This window comes from Pieris brassicae, chromosome 8, assembly GCF_905147105.1.
Source record: "Pieris brassicae chromosome 8, ilPieBrab1.1, whole genome shotgun sequence".
Classification (NCBI taxonomy): domain Eukaryota; kingdom Metazoa; phylum Arthropoda; class Insecta; order Lepidoptera; family Pieridae; genus Pieris; species Pieris brassicae.
This window is the reverse complement of record NC_059672.1, coordinates 12,255,157-12,277,851: the sequence shown is the minus strand read 5'-3', so window position 1 is coordinate 12,277,851 and position 22,695 is coordinate 12,255,157. Positions and strand designations below refer to the sequence as shown.

The window sequence follows — 22,695 nt, the reverse complement described above, 5'->3', positions numbered from 1 at the left end:
GTTATATTAAATAAAATGCTATAATATGCTTCCCAACTATTTAATATTTATAAATTCATGGCAAAAAACGTCAGATAATTTCGGACAATACAAAATACACTTAAACAAACCCTTAAATAAATACATATTTACATAAATTCTGATAATAAAAAAGTCAATTAAATATTTTATATTGCTCGAAACGCCGTCTATAATAAAATGTATTCCTATAATTTGTATAATATACTATACAATGATTAAAATTCGTTAGCAACTACAAATTGACATATAATTGACAGTGTCACGACTATGTCATTTGCGCTAAGCTGACGTGTGAGTAACACTTGCATAAAGCAGTACTTTAACGAATTATGTGGCACTATAGACTATCGAGACATTGCGTCAGACCCGAATCTTTATATTATATGAAAGTGATGCAGAAATCGCAATCCTTGAGTCTAACTAATATTACTTGGTAACTATGGTAGTAAAATCCAGCTAATTCGTTGTAGCATATACATCTATCACACAATAAGTATTCATATAATAAATATATTCATATATTTCATAAATCTTCAATTTTTTAAATAAAAACAGCATCAGTATACGTTGTTATATTCCACGGAATAGAGAAATAAGGTGAAGTGAGCTTGTGCCGAATTGCGTGATGAATGTCACAAAAACAATGAGGCAGAAGAACTATCTACTGGCGGCACAGCCTTTCCACTTTCCTTATTTATCAATTCGTGTCTCTACCAAGTAATTATTGATTTTAGGAGTACCTAAATTCGACTTAAAAAAACAATTGTTAGATGAAATATTGTTTTATATAAACTTGTGAATGTAACAGAATTACAATAGGTATCTATCTAATACAAATAATGGACAACATAGCCTAGAAGATAGAAGAACAAAAATAATACGGTTAAGTAAGGTAGAACACGATAAAAAGAGTGTATGAGAATGTACAACGTAACAAAACGTTGCGTTCTATCGTGATTGATCAAAAGAACGTACATGACGTATGATGTCACGTATCAACGACTAGATGCTGTTAATGAGAATCCACCGGAGCGTAGAATCATTTATTCTCACTTTTTACATCTGAACATAACGACGGATGGTGATAGCCTCCGATTGGCTGATGCTGTTGGCCAATCAAAATCAAGTACTAGACGATTCGTTTTACAAAAGTGAATTTTTCCCTTCCAGAATTGTGTCTTTCCATGTTACTTAGGAAATACATGACATACAGGAGTGCTCAATATTTCTCTTAGCCTTACCAAGTTAGGGACAAAACAGTAAACTGCCTACATTTTTGACAGATTATTTTTTATTTAGTTAATTCTTCATATTACATGGTACAATATACTGATATTATAATGCCATATCAATTGCTGTTGTCAGAAAAAGGCAAGGAGTTTCCTGCATCCTACTTTTGACCAAATTCGCATTCCTTTTTGGAAGGACCAGTTAATTAGGTTTACAGTTGAGCGGACTCAGGCTTCTGTTGACGGTCTAAACATAAGTTTAATAAACTAACTTGCTTAGCATAAGAGAGTTCTCGATCATTACTCTGGGACTATCTAGGGTCTTCTGAGATACTTTCTGCTACATTCACAGCTATCTTCAATTAAACATTTTAAAACTGAAACGATATATAAACTGATTTATAACTATATAAATTAAGGCCATTCGATTACAAAGCACCACGCCACATCAGTCTCTCCCTATACCTTATCACATTCGATTAATAACTTTTCATATTAAAAAAAAAATATTTGTACGAATCGTGTAAAATAAAATCATTTAGATTTATAATTGCGATTTAAAAAATTATAATATCAATAAGAATAAAAATTATCTTTGGTTTCAAACTTACATCGTACATTGAAACTATTTACATAAAAGCTATATGATTCTCGTAATTCCGTTAGGTACCACTTAACATTAGACTAGCACTTAAACCTCCGATTTCCTTAATACTAAAAACTGCTTAAAATTTTATTAAAACTTCCTTTGATCGGCAAGTAAAGTCAACGGTCACCGCAAACATGATACATTAACCTATAAGTGTGGAAACATTGAATTATTATCATTTTACTTTTAGAGATTTCCGTCTGTGCCACTTCGGTTGTTTATTTTTTTTAAATCTTCACAATTCACAAAAATCATATTTGCATGTATATAAAAATCGACATCACTTAATCATTTAACTACGCAATTTTTTTTAACTAAACTTGATAGATTTTGACACATTTGTTGCTTTTATCAAGAAAACCACTATTAAGACCGGATAGAATTGTAATTTTAAAGTTAAAAAAGTATAACTCTATGCAAAATGTTCAATAGCTAATGTTTTTAAATACTATAAGAAAGGTAAAAAAAAATAGAAAGTTAAGTAAATATATCGGGAAGTACTGAACCGTTTTTGAAAGTTCTAGCCAGAAGAAAACTGTTATTACTGAAACAGGCAACATTTTTCGTTCTTCGAATGCAAAAAAAATTTACTTAAAATATCATGTGCGGGGCCCCTAAAAACTATAATCTTTAATAATTGTAAAGAGGTATTTGTAGTTAAAATATTTACAACTTCAATACATCGAGGAACAAAACAACCATTTCATAAAATTCCAGTTTCATATTAAAAAAATATTTCATAAATTCTTGTAGGAAAACATAAATTTCCAAATCTATGTTTCGGTTGTCGCTACAAGAACATAAAAAAATTATATCAAATGAATGTCCTCAATACAAATATATAGCGAAATATATAGCGATATAGCGAAAACTTTAGATTTCTTGTTGCCAATAATTGCAGAACATTCTGTTACTTATTTAATATAATTCCATATATAATAATTAATTGTGAAAATTACAAATTGTATTACTATTCGAAGTCGTCCTCAGTCGTAATCTTTACTAATGCGCGAGCAAGACACAACGATCGATGCGCAAAAGAGACAATTGTATTTCTCGGCGCACGTTTTAAAAGCTATTCTCAAAAGCAAAGCTATGCCTTATAGGAATGTTGTCAATAGTCTAATAATAGACCCGTACAGTTACGTATACCTTAATTGTACGTATGGAGTTACGTCACAATAAACGTTCGCTAGAAGCGAATTTGTCCGCGATTTTAAGCCAACTAAGCCTAATCAGTTCCTTCATTTGTATTCGTCCATAAATCGCTTGCACATATGTACGAGGTCAATAAATTTTGGTCTCATGTTGGGATCAAGCGCCCAGCAATCCTTCATCAAGTGACGAAATATTTCTGACGGGCACCCATCTGGTATTTGGAAACTGCAAAAAGATTTATTGCTTAACTAAAATATAACTTAGTTACAGGTTCTAAAGCAGACAAAGTAGAAAAGATTAACTTTTACATTTGGTCAAGGAATGGTCACTAAGGGTTAGATTTAACGTCGAGAAAACGCTAAGCATGACTATCCTATGTCAAATATAAATTGTTTTTATGTTATTTTTACATACCAAGACGCCCTCTCCCGCGGTCGTTCCACATCAAATTTGGGGACCTCAAGACGTGCACGTGTCAGTATCTCCCACGCGGTTACTCCGTATGACCATACGTCACTTTTCGTTGAAAAGTGCCACGGCTCGACGGCCGACTCTGGCGCGTACCTTTAAAACAAATTATTATTAGAATCTGGCAACTGAATTCTTAATTTCTCGTTAAGCGGCAACACTACTAAATTTCCCTCCTATCCTTTGACTATTTTACCTAGACAACACTATTTCTGTGATTTTTACTAGTCTTAATTATGAATATTTAAGCGACGAAAGTGTATTAAGAATTAATTTATTGTAAAACACGCCTTAATTAAATGCAACACAAATAATTTAAGAAAATAATAATATTTTTGCTATCCTTATATGTCTACTAGCCCCATTATCATAAAAGATAATCAAATTGCACCGAATTCAAGAAAGTACTTATTCATTACAGCGAGAGACCAAAAAATATTTTTTATTTACTTGTAATAAATATCGTTTAAAAGATGTTATTATTTTTATCATAATGGGGGAAATGCAGGCATTTTAAAAATACAATACATACCAATTTATGGGCAACAATCGCTCAGTCTTTATCCTATAAGCATTCTCCTCCTTGGGAATAATCCTCGCAAGGCCAAAATCTGAGATCTTGACGTGGTACTTGTTTACAACGAGAATGTTTCGAGTGGCTAGGTCCCGATGTACCACGTTTTTTGCAGACACGTGATCCATTCCCTTAAACAGAAAATGCTACCTATTGATACACGTAATTGACCATAAATTAAAACTTATCTTGAAACTAAATAGTTTAAGAAAATAAATTTCATTTTTTTATAGTTTATGTCGGAGCTTATGATGCCTAGCGCCATCTCTCTCTCATCTCTTATTGAAATAATGCTGAATATAATAAATTTTGTCACAAAATGTGTAGTAAACTGTGCTGTAAATGTTGCTCATCCTTAAATCTGTGAATAGCTTGTATAATATCTTACCAGATTAATAATTGTTCTAGTTTAGAAGATTTCTTACTTTTTAACAGAACAATACACAATTATTTATTGATGTATAAAGTCTTTTGTTTTTTTTTTAATTCCTTTCTTGGCCTGCACAGTTTGTGCGTCAGCCATGCAAAAAAGTTAGGAAGTGCGTTATTAGATTTATTTTATTGGATTGTAAATTGGATCGGAATTTGGAAAAGGATCCGATAAATTAGGTATATAATAAGTACATAAATGATTATAATTTTATATTGTTATGAAAAAGGCTAAAATTCTATATACATCAATATTTATATTAGACAGAAGGATAGAGATTGAAGATGATGTATAAAGTTACAACACCTTTTTTAAATTTTCATAAATCCACAGATAACATAAAAGTCAATTACAGATTATACGATTACTCGTATAAATTTACTTACAGTAGCAATATCCTTGCAATACTTGAGCAGATGCGAGAGCCGCAATTTATCGCCTTGGAACTTGAGGTAGTAGTTGAGTGAACCCTCTTCAAGATACTCCATCACTATGAGAACATCCGACCCATGGTCCCACGAATATCCGAGAATTTCCACTATATTTATGTGTTGTAGGGACTGAAACAATAAATACATTTAAAATCTGTTATAACGACAACGAAGAGACTATTCATATTTCGTCGTAAAAACCGATAGTCGCAACAGCCGATGACGTTGTTATTAAGTACCTTATACATACGTATAGAATTCCGTCGGGACCTTTGATTTTGGTCAATATAACCGGTATGTTGTTCTAAAAATGTCGTCGTAAACGGTTCTGACTATAGTTAAAATTTATTTTTATAACAGTTTTCTGCTTCTGCACACGAAATTTTATAAAGTTCGAATTTATATCCGTTGAAGCTTTTTTTTAATGCAAAGGAGCAGATGATAATTGTATGTAAGTAAATTAACTTAATCTAACTTCTTATTTATAAGCTGTAAGATTTAAAAGGCTTTTTTCAATTTTTTATTATTATTCGTTAATTAGATTTATTTAGAATTAGATAGGGACGGACGGTGAATGGCGTGTTTTTGTTCTGGATAAATTGTATAGTACCAGTCTAGACTAAAGACAATATAAAGACATACAATAAATTTAAATCTTAATATAAAGTCATGCAAAATGATAGCCATCAAGTAATTTTCTTTGATTAAATTTCTGATAAATTTTTAACATTAAATAAACAAGTTGTAATGTTAGAAAGTAACAGATAATAAAAAAAATTACATAAACAAGTTTTATCTATGGAATGGGTCATGTGACAAATTAAGTTCATGTCTCATATTCATATTAAATCTTTTGTGTTTACCTGGGGAATAATAAGTTATTCTTACCTTCATGATTTCCAACTCATTTTTGAAATCTTCATACAAACTACCATTTCTCTCAGACTCTTGTCTTGTTAGCTTTTTAACGGCCACTTCCATCCTTTGAGATTCTTGATTATCGCGCTCCATCCACCCCTTGAAGACGTGCCCATAATTTCCCTACAACATTTTATTCAATAAATATTTTATGGATATAGCTAATATATTATTAGTAAATAAAGTTCCATTAGTGTACATACATGACTTTTTACCTAACGGTTTTTAACCTAACAACGGTTTCAACTTATAACAAATAAAGAACAACAAATAATTCCCAAGATATGTCATAAATGAACGATCGCTTATTTTAACGAAATGATAATAATCATACAGAGAATCCAAAAAAAATCTTTATTGCAATCGCTACCGGGTCTAAATACCGGGTGATATATTCTCGTCCATGCGGAAAATAACAAAATCAATTATTATACTATAACCATTAATAGTAGATAAATTGAACTTGGTCGTCAATTTCTTATCTGTATAAACACAGTTTATTGTCTATTATCCAAATAAAGAATGTCTATACTTACACTGCCGATTTTCTTAGTAATAGTCACGAGGTAGGTCTTTCCCTGAGATACAATGGACTCCATAAGCCGTGGAGCCGAGCAGGCAAACTCGTCCGCGGTCTCTAACCCAAGTCCCAAACCGAGCACACTGCTACGGCTACTACGCCCGCACGATAACGTCTCGTTGCGTAACGCGTACGCCATCGCGTTTAAGTTATGCTCAAATGAGTTCGCGCTTTTGTTGTCTCCGAACTGTAATTTTTATTTTATTTTTTAGTAGTAAAGAGACAAGAGTTGTTAAAAAATCTGATATCTGTTGTTTTAAATTATTTTAATCATTTTAAAAAGATCCTTGAAAATGTTACCATGCATAAATTATGTACCTATATATTTATTTAAATCTCTATGACTAAATCTGTCTAAATTTAAATGTAGAATCATTTTATCAAGAGTTTAAAAATCCCGGGGCGTCACTCTAAAATATTTTTTCCTTAATCCTTACCATATTATCGTAGTGATCGGACATTCCATTAATAGAATTGACACTACTTTCCACAGACAACAAGGACTTATTGCTGCCCGCATCGCTCAACTCACTAGGAATAAATCTGTCACCTGTAAACAAAATTAATCTTTATAGATTAAAGATTTCAAAGCAATCTCTTAATTTTATCATACACGAGATTGGTAAAAGTGAGATTTAAATTGGAATCTTTTACAGTAGGATTATATATTTTTGACACAGCCCGGTGACCCTGGGACATGATCGAGAGATCGGCGTTGTGTCAGACACACAAAATTACGATGACGGCGGACTAAAGATGGCTGGACATAGCAAATCATTAAAAATTTAGGAAATCCATGGAGGTGGGGGGTAAAAACACCCACATATAATTTGTGTGTATCTCTGTGAGGGTATGTGTGTTTGGGTATTTAAAGTTAATTAGTTGTTAATTAGTTTTAGGCGTTCATAAATATTTCATTTGATTTTGTTTAAACACTCTAATATTTGAACGATATTATTATTTTAAATATGCACACAATGTGACAGGCGTCGGGACGTGACGACCCCATCGCCCACTGGTGAAATAACCTCTGTCACCTGTGACAGAGGTTATTTCACCAGTGCAGTCAGTCAACCCCCTTCCTAGTGGGAGTGCCATGCTGTTGCTTTCGGGCTTCAGCCAAACGGGCAGGCACGACCGGGGCAGTACCACTGTCTCACAGAAAACCGGCGTGAAGTGATGCAATAGGTTCATCTTATTGTACTCGCGTTTCGTGCGGTGTGTGAGACTCCCGGAGCCCATCAATTCCCCCCCCCCCCAGAATATGAAGATGCAGTTTAAACAGAGAATCCCCCTCTGAGCGTCCATCATCGGAACAATCAGTATTCGGTGGTGGATGCACAGGCTGCCCTTTGTATTCTGGGGTCAGAGAGGATATCTGTTCTCGTCGCTTGAAGGAAGGGACCTATCTAGCCTCTGGCTGCGCGTACACTGCGATGACCATCCGCGATTCTACGCATGCCTGTATAGGTCCCATAGCGGAAATACCGAAACTGACCGACTCATTGAGCACATCCAAATGGCTACAGATTCCCTGCTCGAAGGGGTTCCTACCGCTGAAATCGTGATACTTGGCGATTTTAACGCTCACCATGCCGATTGGCTCGGCTCGGAAACCACCGATCACGCGGGAAGATCCTTTCACGACTTTGCTTTAGCTTACGACCTGTCACAAATGGTCCCTGCGATTACGCGAATACCAGATGTGGATGGTCATAAACCCTCTTTGTTGGACCTTCTGCTGACCTCACATCCGGAGACCTATCAAGTCTCTGTTGACCCGCCAATGGGTTCATCGGATCATTGTGTGGTCCGGAGTACTGTGCCTACTACGCGCCCTCCTCGGCCCCGTTTTTCGGGGTGGTGCCGTATTTGGCACTATCGGTCAGCAGATTGCGATGGGATGCGGTCTTTCTTTGCGTCCTACCCTTGGGGGCCTATGTGCTTTTCGTCGGAAGCTCCAGATTCCGTCGCTGCCTCTGTCGCCGAAGTGGTTCTGCAGGGCATGGAACTCTTTATTCCATTTTCTGCGGCACCGATCGGTGGCAAATCACAGCCCTGGTTTAAGCGTTCTTGCAAGGCAGCATCGCGTCGAAAACGAGAATGCTTTAATGCATGGGCGGAAGCGGCGATATCTCGTGATGCCAGTACCAGCGAACATAAAAAAGCATATAACTCAGCCTGCAGGTCCTTCAAACGGGAAACCGCTAAAGCAAAGTCAGAGCACATCGCCAGATTTGGCGAGAGATTGGCCCAACTCCCTTCGGGGACTCGAGCCTTCTGGTCTCTCGCCAAAGCTGTACAAGGGAATTTTTGTCAGCCACCATTCCACCGCTGCACAGGGAGGATGACTCGCTCGCCCACACTGCGAAGGAGAAGGCCGACCTCTTGGGCTGTCTCTTCGCGTCCAACTCGACTTTGGATGACCGAGGGGGATCGCCACCGACGATTTCGCGGTGTGATTATTCAATGCCGGAAATCACATTCCGGCAACGTGCTGTTCGCAAGGCACTATCTTCCTTAGACATTCATAAGTCGAGCGGGCCGGATGGTATCCCTCCAATTGTGCTGCGTACTTGTGCTCCTGAGTTGGCTCCGGTCCTGACGCGCCTATTCCGGTACCTGTACTCGCACTGCGGCACTGTCCCGAAGTGCTGGAAGACCGCTTCGATACATCCGATCCCTAAAAAAGGCGATCGCTCTGATCCGTCCAACTATCGTCCAATAGCTATAACCTCCTTATTCTCCAAAATAATGGAATCCATTATTAATGGCCAGCTCTTGAGGTATCTAGAGCTGATTAGCGATTATCAGTACGGCTTTCGTCGTGGTCGTTCGGCTAGTGACCTTCTAGTATACCTTACACATAGATGGGCAGAGGCAATTGAGTCCAAGGGGGAGGCGCTAGCGGCTAGTTTGGACATAGCGAAAGCCTTCGATCGGGTGTGGCACAAAGCACTGCTCTCGAAGCTTCCAGCCTACGGGCTTCCCGAGAAATTATGCGACTGGATCTCCAGCTTTCTGGCCGATCGAAGCATCAAGGTCGTCGTCGACGGAGCATGATCCGACCTTAAACCCGTGAATGCTGGGGTCCCACAAGGCTGTGTTCTATCCCCGACCCTGTTTCTTCTGCATATCAATGACATGTTGCAACTTAGCAACATTCATTGCTATGCGGACGACAGCACTGGGGATACTCTTTACACTGGCCGGGCAGGTATTTCTCGGGCAGTTGTCGATGAGTACCGGAACAAACTTGTGTCTGAAGTCGAAACTCTACTACGTGGAGTCTCGGACTGGGGTAGACTAAACCTAGTCCAATTTAACCCCAAGAAGACACAAGTTTGCGCGTTTTCCGCGAAAAAAATACCCTTTGTCGCTACTCCTCTTTTCGAAAACACTCTTCTTGAAGCCACAGCCAGCATCGGAATACTTGGCATTGACATATCGAACAACGTTCAGTTTCGCGGTCATTTGGAGGGAAAGGCTAAATTAGCCTCCAAAAAGCTTGGTGTGCTCAGCAAGGCGAGACGGTACTTCACTCCGGGCCACCGCTTGCAACTCTATAAAGCGCAAATACGGCCCCACATGGAATACTGTTCTCACATCTGGGCGGGGGCTCCCCAGTACCAGCTCCTTCCACTTGACCGTATCCAACGAAGAGCGGTTCGAATCGTCGATGACCAATCCCTCTCCGAGCGGCTCGATCCTTTGGCGTTGCGTAGAGATGTGGGGTCACTCTGCATCTTCTACCACATTTACCATGGAGAGTGTTCAGAGGAGTTGTTTCATCATCGGACGTCGAGGCAGAATACAAAATTCCACCCGTATCACCTCGACGTCCGCCGTTCCACGACTGAGCGTTTTTCAAGGCAATTTTTGCCGCGCACCACCGCTATGTGGAACCAGCTGCCCACTGAAGTATTTTAGTATACTTAGGGTCCTTCAAGAAAAGAGCGTACAACTTCTTAAAAGGCCGGCAACGCACTCGCGAGCCCTCTGGCATTGAGAGTGTCCATGGGCGGCGGTATCACTTAACATCAGGTGAGCCTCCTGCCCGTTTGCCCCCTATTTTATTTTTAAAAAAAATGTTAACTACAAAAAGATTTATATTTTAATTTATTAAAATACAACACCATGTGCGTTTGTCTATGGTCGGTTAACTTACTTGAAACCGTATCGTGATGTTCTAGATGGTCGAGTGATATCTTTGGTTCTTCATATTCGTGTATAGGTACGTATTCTGCAAAAAATGTTACAATATATTCAAAAAGGTAAAGTAATACGAATTTTTACATGGAAAACTTGTGCAGCGCTTCGTGGCCGAAGCCGGAACTAAAAAGGGTACGAACATTAATAATTCGCTTTCGTGTGATCAATTTTAAATTTTTAGTTCAGGTTTTTGTTGTTATTTTCATTCAGATTAATGATAGCTTGCAATTTTCCTTAAGATTATTTTTAAAATGTTTTGAAATTAAGCCATTCCTTCCTACTTCGTATCATTTGAGACCAGTGCTGTGTACACTATGTATGTCTGGGATATGATCAAAAACTAATATTTAATGCGAGTAATTGACGACTCTCACGTTAGTTTTAATAAAAGCGTGGTTTTAATCAAATATGATAAAAAAACGCTACAACCTTTTAGGTCTGGGCTCCAGATTTCTGTATATTTTTCGTATTTATATTTTAGTTAAAATATTGTATATCAAAATCCCTTTTAACTTCCAATGAAGTTTACTATTAGACAAAGAAACAAAATTACAAAATAACACTTTCCATTTCACGTTTTACAGATAAAGCATCTTTTAACTAATACGCTGTAAATCAATTCATTTACCTCTGTGCAGCATATGATTCATATCTCGCATGATCTCTTGGGGCCTCAGAGGCTCACTTTGCCAACATTGCCTCATCAATGCCCACACTTCGCTGGGACACTTCGCCGGACGGAGTAACCGATCGCCCATTTCGTAACTCTAAAATTCAGTAAACGTCTAAATCTTAAGGAAATTTCTTTTATTAAAACTCTGTTGCACGAACTTTTCGACGTAGTTTCGGCAACAAGTGCAAAGTGAACTCAAACTGAATTATTATGCAGTGCGGATCATAGTTTGTATAATAAGAATGGTAACCATGGTAACAAATGCCAAGTGTAGTCCAATAATTAGGCCGTATATTTACAGCGTCCAAAATTCATGTTTCCGGTTGTATACTACATCCGTAAATACAAAGGAAAATAAAGCTTTATTATAAAAAAAGTAATAACGTTTATTTATTTCGTCACAGTTTTGCAACTTCATAATTTTACATAATTACTATGTTTGAGCGAATCTGATATATAATAAAACTATAGAATTCCTGTGGTAAAAGATCACAAGCGTCCCATTGCTGATATAAAATATTCAACATAATGAAATAAATTTGCTTTTATATATATTTTAAAGAAGATTTATTTCAATGTTAAGTCTCCTTAGTCATAAAAAAATGTTAGGACTACACATGATTTCGGGCTCAGATTTCGCGGTCATGTGTTTTTGTAATAGACAAGTAGGTGATCAGCCTTCTGTACCGCACGTACGCTGTCGTCTATTTTATGTAGGGCCGCTCACCATATTTTCCTTTATCGTACGAGCTACTGTATAAAGTTATTTTTCAAAATATCTCAATGTTTTGGCAATTTTTATAAAACAGGACGCAAACGGGCAGGAGGCTGGCTCACCTGATACCACCGTTTATGGACACACTCAATGCCACAGTGGTCGCGAGTGCTTTGCCGGCTTTTAATTTTGATACGCTTTTTTCTTAAAAGATTTATCCTTTAGCACAACCAACAAAGATTTATGTTTTTAAAACACTAGTGAGTGGACTTCAAACACTAAAATACGGGCCCAAGAATTTATAAAACCCGGGAATAAGTTGGCTGGACTCATTAGGTGCGCAGGAGTCAATCAAATCAGGTTTTCCCACTTAGAATACAAGCCCAAATTCTGCCGTAACAGGCTAATATTTTTACCACATTTCCTTATTATAATAGTTATTTGAAAACAACTCACCCTTGAAGTTAAAACAGGGTTAGTGTGAGTTGGCGATTGTCCATATGAAAACACTTCCCAAAGAGTGGTCGCAAAGGCCCAAATATCGCCTACAACCGACCTCTTTGCCAGGGCCATATCAACAAAGAAGTCCACAGGAATCCAATGTACACTAAAATCACCATTTTCAAACTCAGCACTATATGAGTAAACACGCCATTTTAAATTTAGGGTTTAAAAGTCATATTACTGTCTAAAAGTGTTAAGAAAAATAACTTGGGTAAAGTGTCATGCCATCTTATAGATGGAAAGAAATACTGAACGGAACTGAAATTAATCTACTTAAAATGCCTGTATTACATTATACATGTACCGTCCAAGAACGCGTATCCGTAACTGTAAAACTACTGAACCGGTTTTGACGAAGACATTTCTGCGATATTTGTGAACGTACATAATAAAATACATTTAAGAATAGCACACATGAAAGCCTAAACAGATAATATTCAAATACAGTGTAAACTGTATATAACGACACTTAAGGGACTATGACGTTATATACAGAGAAGAAAAACGTATAGATAATCCATGACTCCTACTTATTAGTCACGGTCAACAACAGTCTACACGTGCAAACAATCCCAATTTGTAAACAAAAGAACGAATTTCTTAGAAAGTTCGTATGTATGATGCCGAGTCGAGTTTATTACGGACTAGGATAATACAGCGATAAAAGAATGTACACAGCTGCGTAGTTTTTACTCATTTTAGCAACTTAAAAAGTATTTTATTACTCAAGTGTTGTCGTTATTGAGAGTAGGTGTAAAACTATGTAGAGACAAGTCAAACCAACCAAAGCCAATTGATTTCGACGCTTTAGGAAGTTCGTCGTTTAATCGAGGGACGTTACATGGAGTTTTCAGTGTATTTTCCAGTTCCAACAATAGGTCAAATAGATAATCTCCTGCTTCTGTAGTCAGTCAAAAATATAATGCAATGGCTGTACTACAATCTTTTTGGTCAAGTCTGGGTCTCTAATTTCGGGATCTGTTTCGTGATCATTTGTTTTTCCTAGAAAAGCAGCCTTTCTTGCCGGGGTTCGCGTTCGTTATTCTTTTTAACATTTCTGTGAACTTAGTCAAAAAACAGCCGACTCCTTTCTTGCATGTGAGTAAATTACATTTTATAAAATACTAACTCTTGTGGCGTATACTGCCTCAGCGTTGGTCCAGACAGCTTCACAAGCATCCTGTCAGCCTGATGAGATGCAAGCAACAATCGTCTGCATCTTATATCACCATGGACGACTCCAGCTTCCGATAAATCCCATAGAGCCCTCGCCAGTCCGGCCGCTACCTTCTTGAGATGGAGCGGCTTAACTCTTTCTTCGTTTTCCCTGTAATTAACCATTGATTTAGCGATCGTTAAAGTAGTACGTAACAAATTTGTGGGGTGGGTCCTCTTGTAAACCGTTACGATGCGGGGCGGGGATTGAATTTCGCGTTATTGTTAATATTATTTACCACTTTCCAGTACTTTACATCACATAAATAAGTTTTAGGTATAAAGAGTCACTGGGGGTGGTCACGAAACGTTTTACTATTGGATACAGTAAACGTTACAGCGGCGTTTCATGGGGGGGTCAAAAATCTCCAAAAATTGCGTGACGTAATAGTTTAACACTCCCTTATATAATAATAGACGATAGAAAAAAAAGATGTTATTGCTAAGAGCAAGTTCGAAACCTAAAAGCTAAATATTTACAATAATAAAAATACGTTTGGCTGTTAAATTTATCGTTCAGTTATAAAGTGATATTATGGGTAACAAATGTGTTTCAACACAGAATGTGTCTGTATCACTTCAACTTTGTGTGTAACGACGTTCGGATATACCGACGAAAGGGTGGTCTCCCTTAAACGTTGTTATTACCGAAATCTATATAACTAACTATATGAATATAAAATTTTCGTAGGGAAAATTGGAGAAAACAAAAGTTTTCGTAGAAACTTTTTAGATGTTTAATAACGTCTCATGATCAGCACAGCTACATGCATAGCAATGATATTTGTTATATTATATCGTTTCATAAAGCTGGCTTCGTTTACGTGAGCTTTAGTAAAAAACTTTACTAATTTGTGTATATATATATATATATATATATATATATATATTTTTTTTTTTTAATTATATAACATTAAGTTTATCAAACGTTCCACTTGGGTTCCTTTTAATGGTACTGTCTTATTATAGTCTTAAACAGTTTTATTTAGTTTTTTTCCACAAAAAAAATACGCCATAGTGAAAGTAGTATACGTGAACGTATACTCTACAGACGAACCATTTTACGTTCGTCAGGATGTAAGGTTTCAGTCCTTTCTAAATCAGACTTCTGGTTTCGGCCCGTAAAATTCCTCCCATGACCTCTGGACTTCTTTCTCCACACCACCATTTTAACTACCTGCCATTACAGGTAATTCCGAACCGTTACGACTTAGAGGCCTTCAAGAGAAGAACGTCCCACCTTACAAGCCGGCAGCACAATAGCAAATCTCATGATGTAATCTTATGCCTCCTACCTCATGGAAAATGGGCTTGTATGTAATTATGACAACCTATGGTTATATTTTACAGCATCTTTTAGTGGAAACCAAGTTATCCAGTATATACCTTAAATAGACGTCAAAAGGTCCAAAGGGCAGGTACTCGAGAACTAGCGCTGTGGGAGAGCTCAAGGTGACACCGTACAATCGAACTATTGAGCTCGACTGTACACACGCCCATTTACTTGCCAACTCGACAAAATCCTGTAAATAATATTTAATAACATTAATCAGAAATAGTTTCGGCAACACAGGATTGTAAAGCCACTAGACTTATTAACACGTCCCATCCCGCGCGATGGAAAGAATTTCTACGTACGATAATTGTTCTACAAGTGGCCTTGTGTTATACTGCTGACTCGAGATGAGGTGGTGCTCTTACCGAACAGATGTTTATTACTTGGTACAGGGTATAAATTAGAACACATTCTTGTTTTAAAAAAAGAAACTACCAAAAGAGCGTTAGTTTATGACAATTACAAAGTATCACTTCAAAACTGCTGCTTTTTTTAACCGAAATAAAATTTCAACCTATTGCATTACTGAATTTACCTTCAAATAATCATTGGCTCTATCTCTTTGCAATGTTTTGAAGGCGACTTGTAGTTTTTTCGTTTCGTCGAGTCTCCAGAGAGCTTTGTATGTAGCGGTTATATTTTCGGAGCCAACTTTCTCGGATCCTGAAATTATTATTTTTTTATTTATCATTATTAACAAATTTGAGGTCGTCCATTCCATTCTTTCTATGTTCGCATTTAACACTCGTATAGTAAAGAATAACATTGTGAAGAAATGTGCCTTCGACCGAAAAAGTCGACCTGTTTTAGGCACAGAAGGCCAAGACCAGGTGTAGCCTGTGGATTTTTTATTCTACTATTTATTGCTTATGTTTGTTGTGTGTGTATGTGTATGTTGGAATAGACATTCCGATACTTAGAACAACCATTTCTTTAAATGATATTTAAAATAAATACAGAAATCATTTTTCGTTTTTTTTTGACATTGTAAAATTTTGCTCAACATTTCAACTGTTGACAGAAAACAATTTTTTACGGGATTGAAGCTATGTTATACACTTATAATTATTTTACATAATTTTAAATTCACACAACATTCTCTACAGCTGTGATACTTTTGACATTCAACACCTTTTGTCTTCAGTCACCGTGAAAAATAATTATAAGTTTATAATATACATACATAGCTTCAATCCGGTAAAAAAAGTGTTTTCTTTCAATGTGTAAAAACTATGTTAACAAAAGACAATACTATTTCGACTATTATTATTCACATGGCTTTTTTAATATAAAGTTTAACACAAACCTGTATATAATAAAATATCCTTGTTTGGCAAGCATCTAGGACTTTTGTTATCCTTTAGAATATCTTGTAACTCGGCTTGATCGATCCTCACTCCTTTCTTAACAGGCTCTCCACACAGCAGTAATTGTGACTTATCTGAAAAATATTTTTTTAAATAACTTCTAATAATCCTTAAATGAGGCATTTTTGAGTGATTCTTAATTTGCGACTATTGTTTTTCCGAGTCTCGAATTCACGATCATAAACAAACCTCTGTATACGAAAGTGAATACTTAACACATTTTTATAACATTAAAAAAATACACTTAAAATAGATAAATTCATCAGTTTTGACAGATACTTTTTATGTTCAAACAAAGCAACTCGTCTTTACATAATAAATTAAATACCATATTCCGAAGGTGGTATACATTCGTTGAGAAATATCCTTCCTTCAGGGTTCTGATGGCAACTGATCAGCCTTTCGATACTAAAATATTTTTCCTGATTAAACACGTAGCCGTCGCCTTTGAAGTCAAGCAAATATGTTTCTGTTGTGCTGAAAGGTAATGAAAACAGCTTTTTAATTGTCTGGTCTTCTAATACAGGTCTCTCATAAATCAACGTCAAGCGATGTCATAGGGAGATAGTGATTAACTCCAGAATATTTTAGTTTATATTTGAAGTTTCTTTGATTTTTAGGCTAAATATGCCACTTTATATGCTATTTGCCAACAATGCATAGTATTTTTTTTTCAACAAGGTCGGAGTTGGATCAAAGAATATGATGGGGTGCGTAAAATTGAACAACTTTATTTACGATTAAAGGCAATTTAAAAAATCAATACTTGACATAGAATTTTTTATTATATTTCTGAGTTTTACCACAGTACCACCCGATTTTGGCTTGATGTTGTTTGATGGGGCACAGAACAGCACACTTTAAAAATTTATAAAACCTTTTTTGTATACAAAAAAAGTTTGCATGTGCGTAATAATCTGTCTTGCTGCATGTATTCCATCAAAAATACAGATAATAAATACTTTAGAATTTAATAAATAATCAAAAGTATACTCGTGCATTTTAAATGGGCATACTCTGGACATAGAATACATCTGAGTGATACGGGAATTAAAAAAAGGGTTATATACATATAATTATTTAAAGAGAAACTCCGATTAGCCAGAAAGCTGTTTGATAACAACCCACTTACGCAGCGTCGTAGCCCAATTCGCGTAAAATAGTAAACATTCTGTGTTCAGTGATGCCAACTTGAGGTTTCCCTCCAAATCTAGGAATCAAATGTCCAGGGGGTTTTTAAGGGGGTAGATTAAAATAAACACCAAGCGTGGCTATCATACCACATAGAAAAAAATAGCTCAACGTTTAGAAAAGTACACAAACTGGGCAGTCCCATAATTTATTATATAAAGATTTTTTTTAATAGTCCTTTAGTATGGCAACTTTGAAATTCAAATACTAGGAATTAGAATTATACACTGAAATATTAATAATGTGAGTTTTCTGGTATTAATATCCAGACTATATAATGACTTGAATACCCAGGATCTATTGGAGTTTTGGAAACTATTTCAATACAAAGTCGCTTTATTCCTGAAAAACTCAATTAATGAAAAACAAAAACTATCCAGATAATTACCTATTTTTTGTACAGACATCCAGATAATATATATTGTAGTCATCCTGACATTGTCGAAGTATAAAACAACCGTATTTCTTACTTCGCTTCTCCTCTAATTTCCGATACGAAAATGCACCTCTGTAACAAATAAAATGATAAGCCCATTGGTTAGGTGTCGTGTTAGTTACACTATTTATAGCTCAAGAACGGCTGATCCGATTTGACTGAAAATTGGTGGGGGAGGTAGCTTAGAACCGGGACATTGACTTTTTATCCTGTTTCCGTGGGAAATAGAAAAACGACAACAACAAAACGCAACAAATAGATATACGAAAAATGTATCAATCAAAATATCAGTCTAGACAGTTAAACGTAATCTTATTAATGGTTAAGTATGACTGATAGCTCGTGCTACGGATAAGGATTCAGAACCGGTTCTGAGCACGAATTAAGACTCCTGTACAGCAAAAAGTTATTGGAGATATACTTAGCGCTAGGATTCGGTAGCGCGAACTATGACTTCCAAATGTCAAATACGCTTTTGACATAGATAGAGAGACACAGCGCTATGTCTCGTTTCTGAATCATGCCCACCCTTTATAAAGAAAATAGCGGACCCGACAGACGGTGTCTTGAACACAGATCTAAAATACAAAATTTCAAACTTAAAAAAACAAACGAAAAACATCTAATTGTAAATATTGTGAACTATTTTCAAATCCACTTAAACACTCATAAAATCGGTCCACCTATTTGCATTATTATTATTATTGCATTACGGTTTTTTCGGGAAAGATTCGATCGTCTTGGTCGTGAATATTATCCTTAGTGTTAAAATATTTTGTTTTATAAGGGTTTCAGCGCAACTGTATGTATAAATCACGAGTAAAAATAACGAAAAGACAAATGACACTGAACATGGACTATCCTAACTTCTATCTCAATTCTAAACCTATCGATAACTTCTGCAACTGAATACCTACGAGAGCGTTGCCGGCCTTTAAGAAGAATAGTTTGTTGCGGTCAGAAGTCCTAGGTTCGATTCCCGGCGAACAAACATACGCTAGAGAAAAAAGACGCAGTCTTTTGCATGTCTAACATTTCGATTCTATTAGGAATGAATTTTCTTACCCAACAGGTCCATGGCACTTTATCCTATGCAACTCCTTCAGAGATGGTGTTTCGTCATCTTTTGAGAGATTAAAAGTCCATTTCACCATTAACCTACAACAAGGTTAAAATCAAATTATTGAGGCACTTTAAAACTTACACAACATTTTTAAGTTAAACATAAATTACTATTTTACACATTTCTGTCCTAATCTTTATAAATATAAATCTTCTGTGTTTCTAATTAAACTTCTAAACGGCTGGACATATTTTGAGTGAGTTCATGTGGATTCGAGAATGATTTAGATTTACAATTAGATACATTTCATTTCAAGATATGTGTACAGTCTTAAATACAATAAATTATATGAAATCTCTATAAAACATTCAAGACATAAAGTTCAGTTAAAATCTGTTATAATGACATCGAAGGGACTAGTCATATTTGGTCGTAAAAACCGATAATCGTAACAGCCGATGACTTTGTTATTAGGTACCTAATACATGGAATTCAGCCGTGACCTTTGATTTTGGTCAATATAATCGGTATGTTATTCTAAACAAATTCGTCGTAAACGGTTTTGACTGTAATAATAATTTAAAAAAAGATAAATAGAAAAAGATAAATTTAAAAAGTTTGGTTCTAAAGTAATAAGAAAAACAAAACTGGTTAATACCAGTTTTGTTATCTCTATATAGATTACTATAGCAGTATATGCAGCACTAGCAGAATGGTTCAGAATGCACATCTCGTTCGAGGTTGTGCAATATCAGAATTATCTATGTACCAGAAATACTTGAAACAGCATGAAATATAATTAATAAAATAGATGTAAGAAATTGTACTTACCTATAGTACCCATCACAGATCGATATAAACGAAGATAATTGTTCTTCAGACTTGAACTTAAGGAAAAGTGGTGTTCCTCGTCGAGACACTTCCAAGCTATAGTCACCATTTCTCGTCAGATATATCAACTCTTCAATCGCGCATGCGTGGAACCACTGCAATTTTAATTCAAATGAAATTCACATAAAATCGTCAAAATAATAAGCTCGTTAACAGGACTAGTATTAATCTCATATAAAAAGGAACATAAAAAACTGGACAAATTTCTGGATACTATAAACATTTAATTTAACGAACATTAACAATACTTAATATAATTAAATACAAACTAAAATCAATAAATTTATGTATCATGATCATTTATTAATATAATGGGCAAGCTGCTGATCAGCCTCCTGTGTCTGACACGCCGTACACAGTCAAGCGGATTTCTTCACAATGTTGTTCTTCGTCGTCCGAGCGCACATAGATAGAAAGTTCATTCGTGCACAGCCGGGGATCAAACCTCAGGTATGAGAGTCGCACGCTGAAGCCACTAGGTCAACACTGCTCTTTAATACATAATATTTATATAAGAAATAAACTCTTTTGCAACAATAAAACCTAAGGAAATTTAAGTTCAAGGTTCGATTTCAGTTAAAAGACATTTAATAGTCTGTATACTTATAGTCGTGTAAATTAATTAGCATTTTAAAACCGACGTACACAGCTGAACAATAAGAAGAGTTCGGTAATAAAGATAAGTTTTTTTTTACTTATTTTAATTAGGTGTCAGTTTTTTTTTTCGAAGAGTTTATATGAAGTGTAGAACCTCCTGAGCAGAATTGCCTGTAATTTAAGCAGGCAAATAAGAAGCACCATAAATATTATTCTGTTATGTTAGCTGGCAGCTACATACATCTCGCTTCAGTGTATTGTAGATCCGAATTCCAGGTTGATGTGGATGAAATGGGGCAACCACAACTTTTACAGGTGTGCTTTCTGCTCCATTTTGCCATACTACATCTTTATATTCCTCTGCTAAATAGTTTGGTGCTAGTCCATATAACTGTTGTAGATATAAATTTTTCACATAGCTGAAAAAGTTTAACCACATTAGTCCCAAAAGGTGTTTGTATGTATAATAGGATGACTGGATGACTGATATCTATAGTATTTGATAGATAAATTCATACTTTGGTGGTAACTTATAACTAGGAGAAATTAAAACTATTCCCCAGAAACATAATTTTAATGGTTTAGAATAAAATAATATAAGTAACAAGAGATGACTGTATTATGGCATGGCATTTGACTCAATCTTTATCAAATTACATGTAATCAATTGGTATTATCATCTATGTTCTCCTCAAACAATTATCTATATTAAATAATATACTAACTTCACACTATGACCAGCAGAGCACAACTTCGGTAAGCAATCATATGCATGCTTCTTTAGGAATGGCCCATGACTCTTTACAACAACTTTAGGTATGTACTTCTTATAATTTCTAACAACTTCGTTTAATTGTAGGTTGTCTTCTAATATGACCCGCATCCTGAATTAGAAGTAAAATAAAGAAATATCACTTTGAAATTTTATAAAAAAAAAAACAGTATATGTTATGTATTGTACAGTATATTGTTTTATATAAGCTTGTATTTTTTTATCTACTTTCTAATAAATCATTGTTTATTGTTGTGGGTATGATACATACTATTCTAAATTTGAAGAATTGTTAAACCTGTTAATTCAAACTAATATTAAATGGCAAATATAGTTATAATTTTGACATTAGTTAACTTATCTTTAAATCTAAGTTTATCTTTTTACAATTATTTAAATATATGATAAATTAAACATTGCAACTTACATATCTGCTATACCTAGTCCAAGAAGTTCCCGTTTATGTTCAGGATATTTAATCTCTGGTATTTTATTCTCATTAACATCATTTCTTGCTTGTTGGAAATAATAATCATATGTTGTCATATCAATAGTTATCAGAAGGCTCAGTTGGGGAACCTTAAAAAAGAAAAATACTGATTACATTTATTTTATTATTTTCATCAATTATGAGAATATAGATTATATACATAAATTCAAAATACTCTTCAAATAAAATAACCGAAAAGGTTTTTAAAGTACATAATATAATCTAAGCAATGTCACACTACCTTGAACCTAATTCTAAGTTCGTAATCTCTTGAACCGGAGAGAACTTTGCTGTTATCTTTGAGGAAATAGTCCGTGCCTTTAATCCGTAATGCAAATAGGGTACGAGTTAATGGAGGTATTCCATATTTCTTGCACAATAGTATACAAAGTTCCTCAGCTGTTAGAGTATTTGAACATGGCACTATATTAGGCACGGGATCGACAACTACGGCAACTTTGACTGTCTCGTGTGAAGCCATGGTTTATTTTGTTAACTTGAACAACAAAAAATTTAGACGCCACCACTGATAAGGCTCAAATTAAAAATGTGTACACCATATCTATGATATTATAATATCTCGTCCAAATGATAATCATCTTGGTAATAAGCATAACAAGTTATGCACGTAATGTATAAATCAATGAAATAACTAAAATGTTTATTTATAAACCAAGTAAGGTCACCACTTGCCACTGCCACCAATACACAGACTACGGATTACGGAGATCTGCAATATATACAAAGGTCCTCTGTGCCACCGTGATATTTTCCA

At 35.5% G+C, this 22,695-nt stretch overlaps 1 protein-coding gene across 1 annotated transcript; it reads right to left on the bottom strand.

Moving 5' to 3' along the window:
• Window positions 1-32: 32 nt before the first annotated feature.
• On the bottom strand, window positions 33-22,613 carry LOC123713020 (tyrosine-protein kinase hopscotch). The gene is made up of 22 exons (XM_045666491.1): window positions 22,162-22,613; window positions 21,858-22,009; window positions 21,384-21,542; window positions 20,900-21,077; window positions 20,002-20,156; window positions 19,173-19,265; window positions 18,060-18,179; window positions 16,809-16,957; window positions 16,420-16,554; window positions 15,649-15,776; window positions 15,164-15,300; window positions 13,692-13,889; window positions 12,515-12,665; window positions 11,299-11,437; window positions 10,627-10,701; window positions 6,896-7,008; window positions 6,415-6,645; window positions 5,849-6,001; window positions 4,916-5,089; window positions 4,058-4,230; window positions 3,472-3,621; window positions 33-3,282 (listed from the first exon to the last, which is right to left on the bottom strand). The coding sequence occupies exons 1-22, from the start codon at window positions 22,399-22,401 to the stop codon at window positions 3,144-3,146; spliced, it is 3,342 nt and encodes a 1,113-aa protein (XP_045522447.1). The 5' UTR covers window positions 22,402-22,613; the 3' UTR covers window positions 33-3,143.
• Window positions 22,614-22,695: the final 82 nt, after the last annotated feature.

What these genes read in the sequence shown, in the direction of transcription:
- LOC123713020 (XM_045666491.1), bottom strand. Translation starts at nt 22,401, where the DNA reads ATGGCTTCACACGAGACAGTCAAAGTTGCCGTAGTTGTCGATCCCGTG. An exon ending in AACTTAGAATTAGGTTCAAG is followed by an intron (nt 22,010 to 22,161) that starts GTAGTGTGACAT and finishes TTCTTTTTTAAG; the next exon opens with GTTCCCCAACTGAGCCTTCT. An exon ending in ACCCTGTTTTAACTTCAAGG is followed by an intron (nt 11,438 to 12,514) that starts GTGAGTTGTTTT and finishes ACTGAATTTTAG; the next exon opens with AGTTACGAAATGGGCGATCG.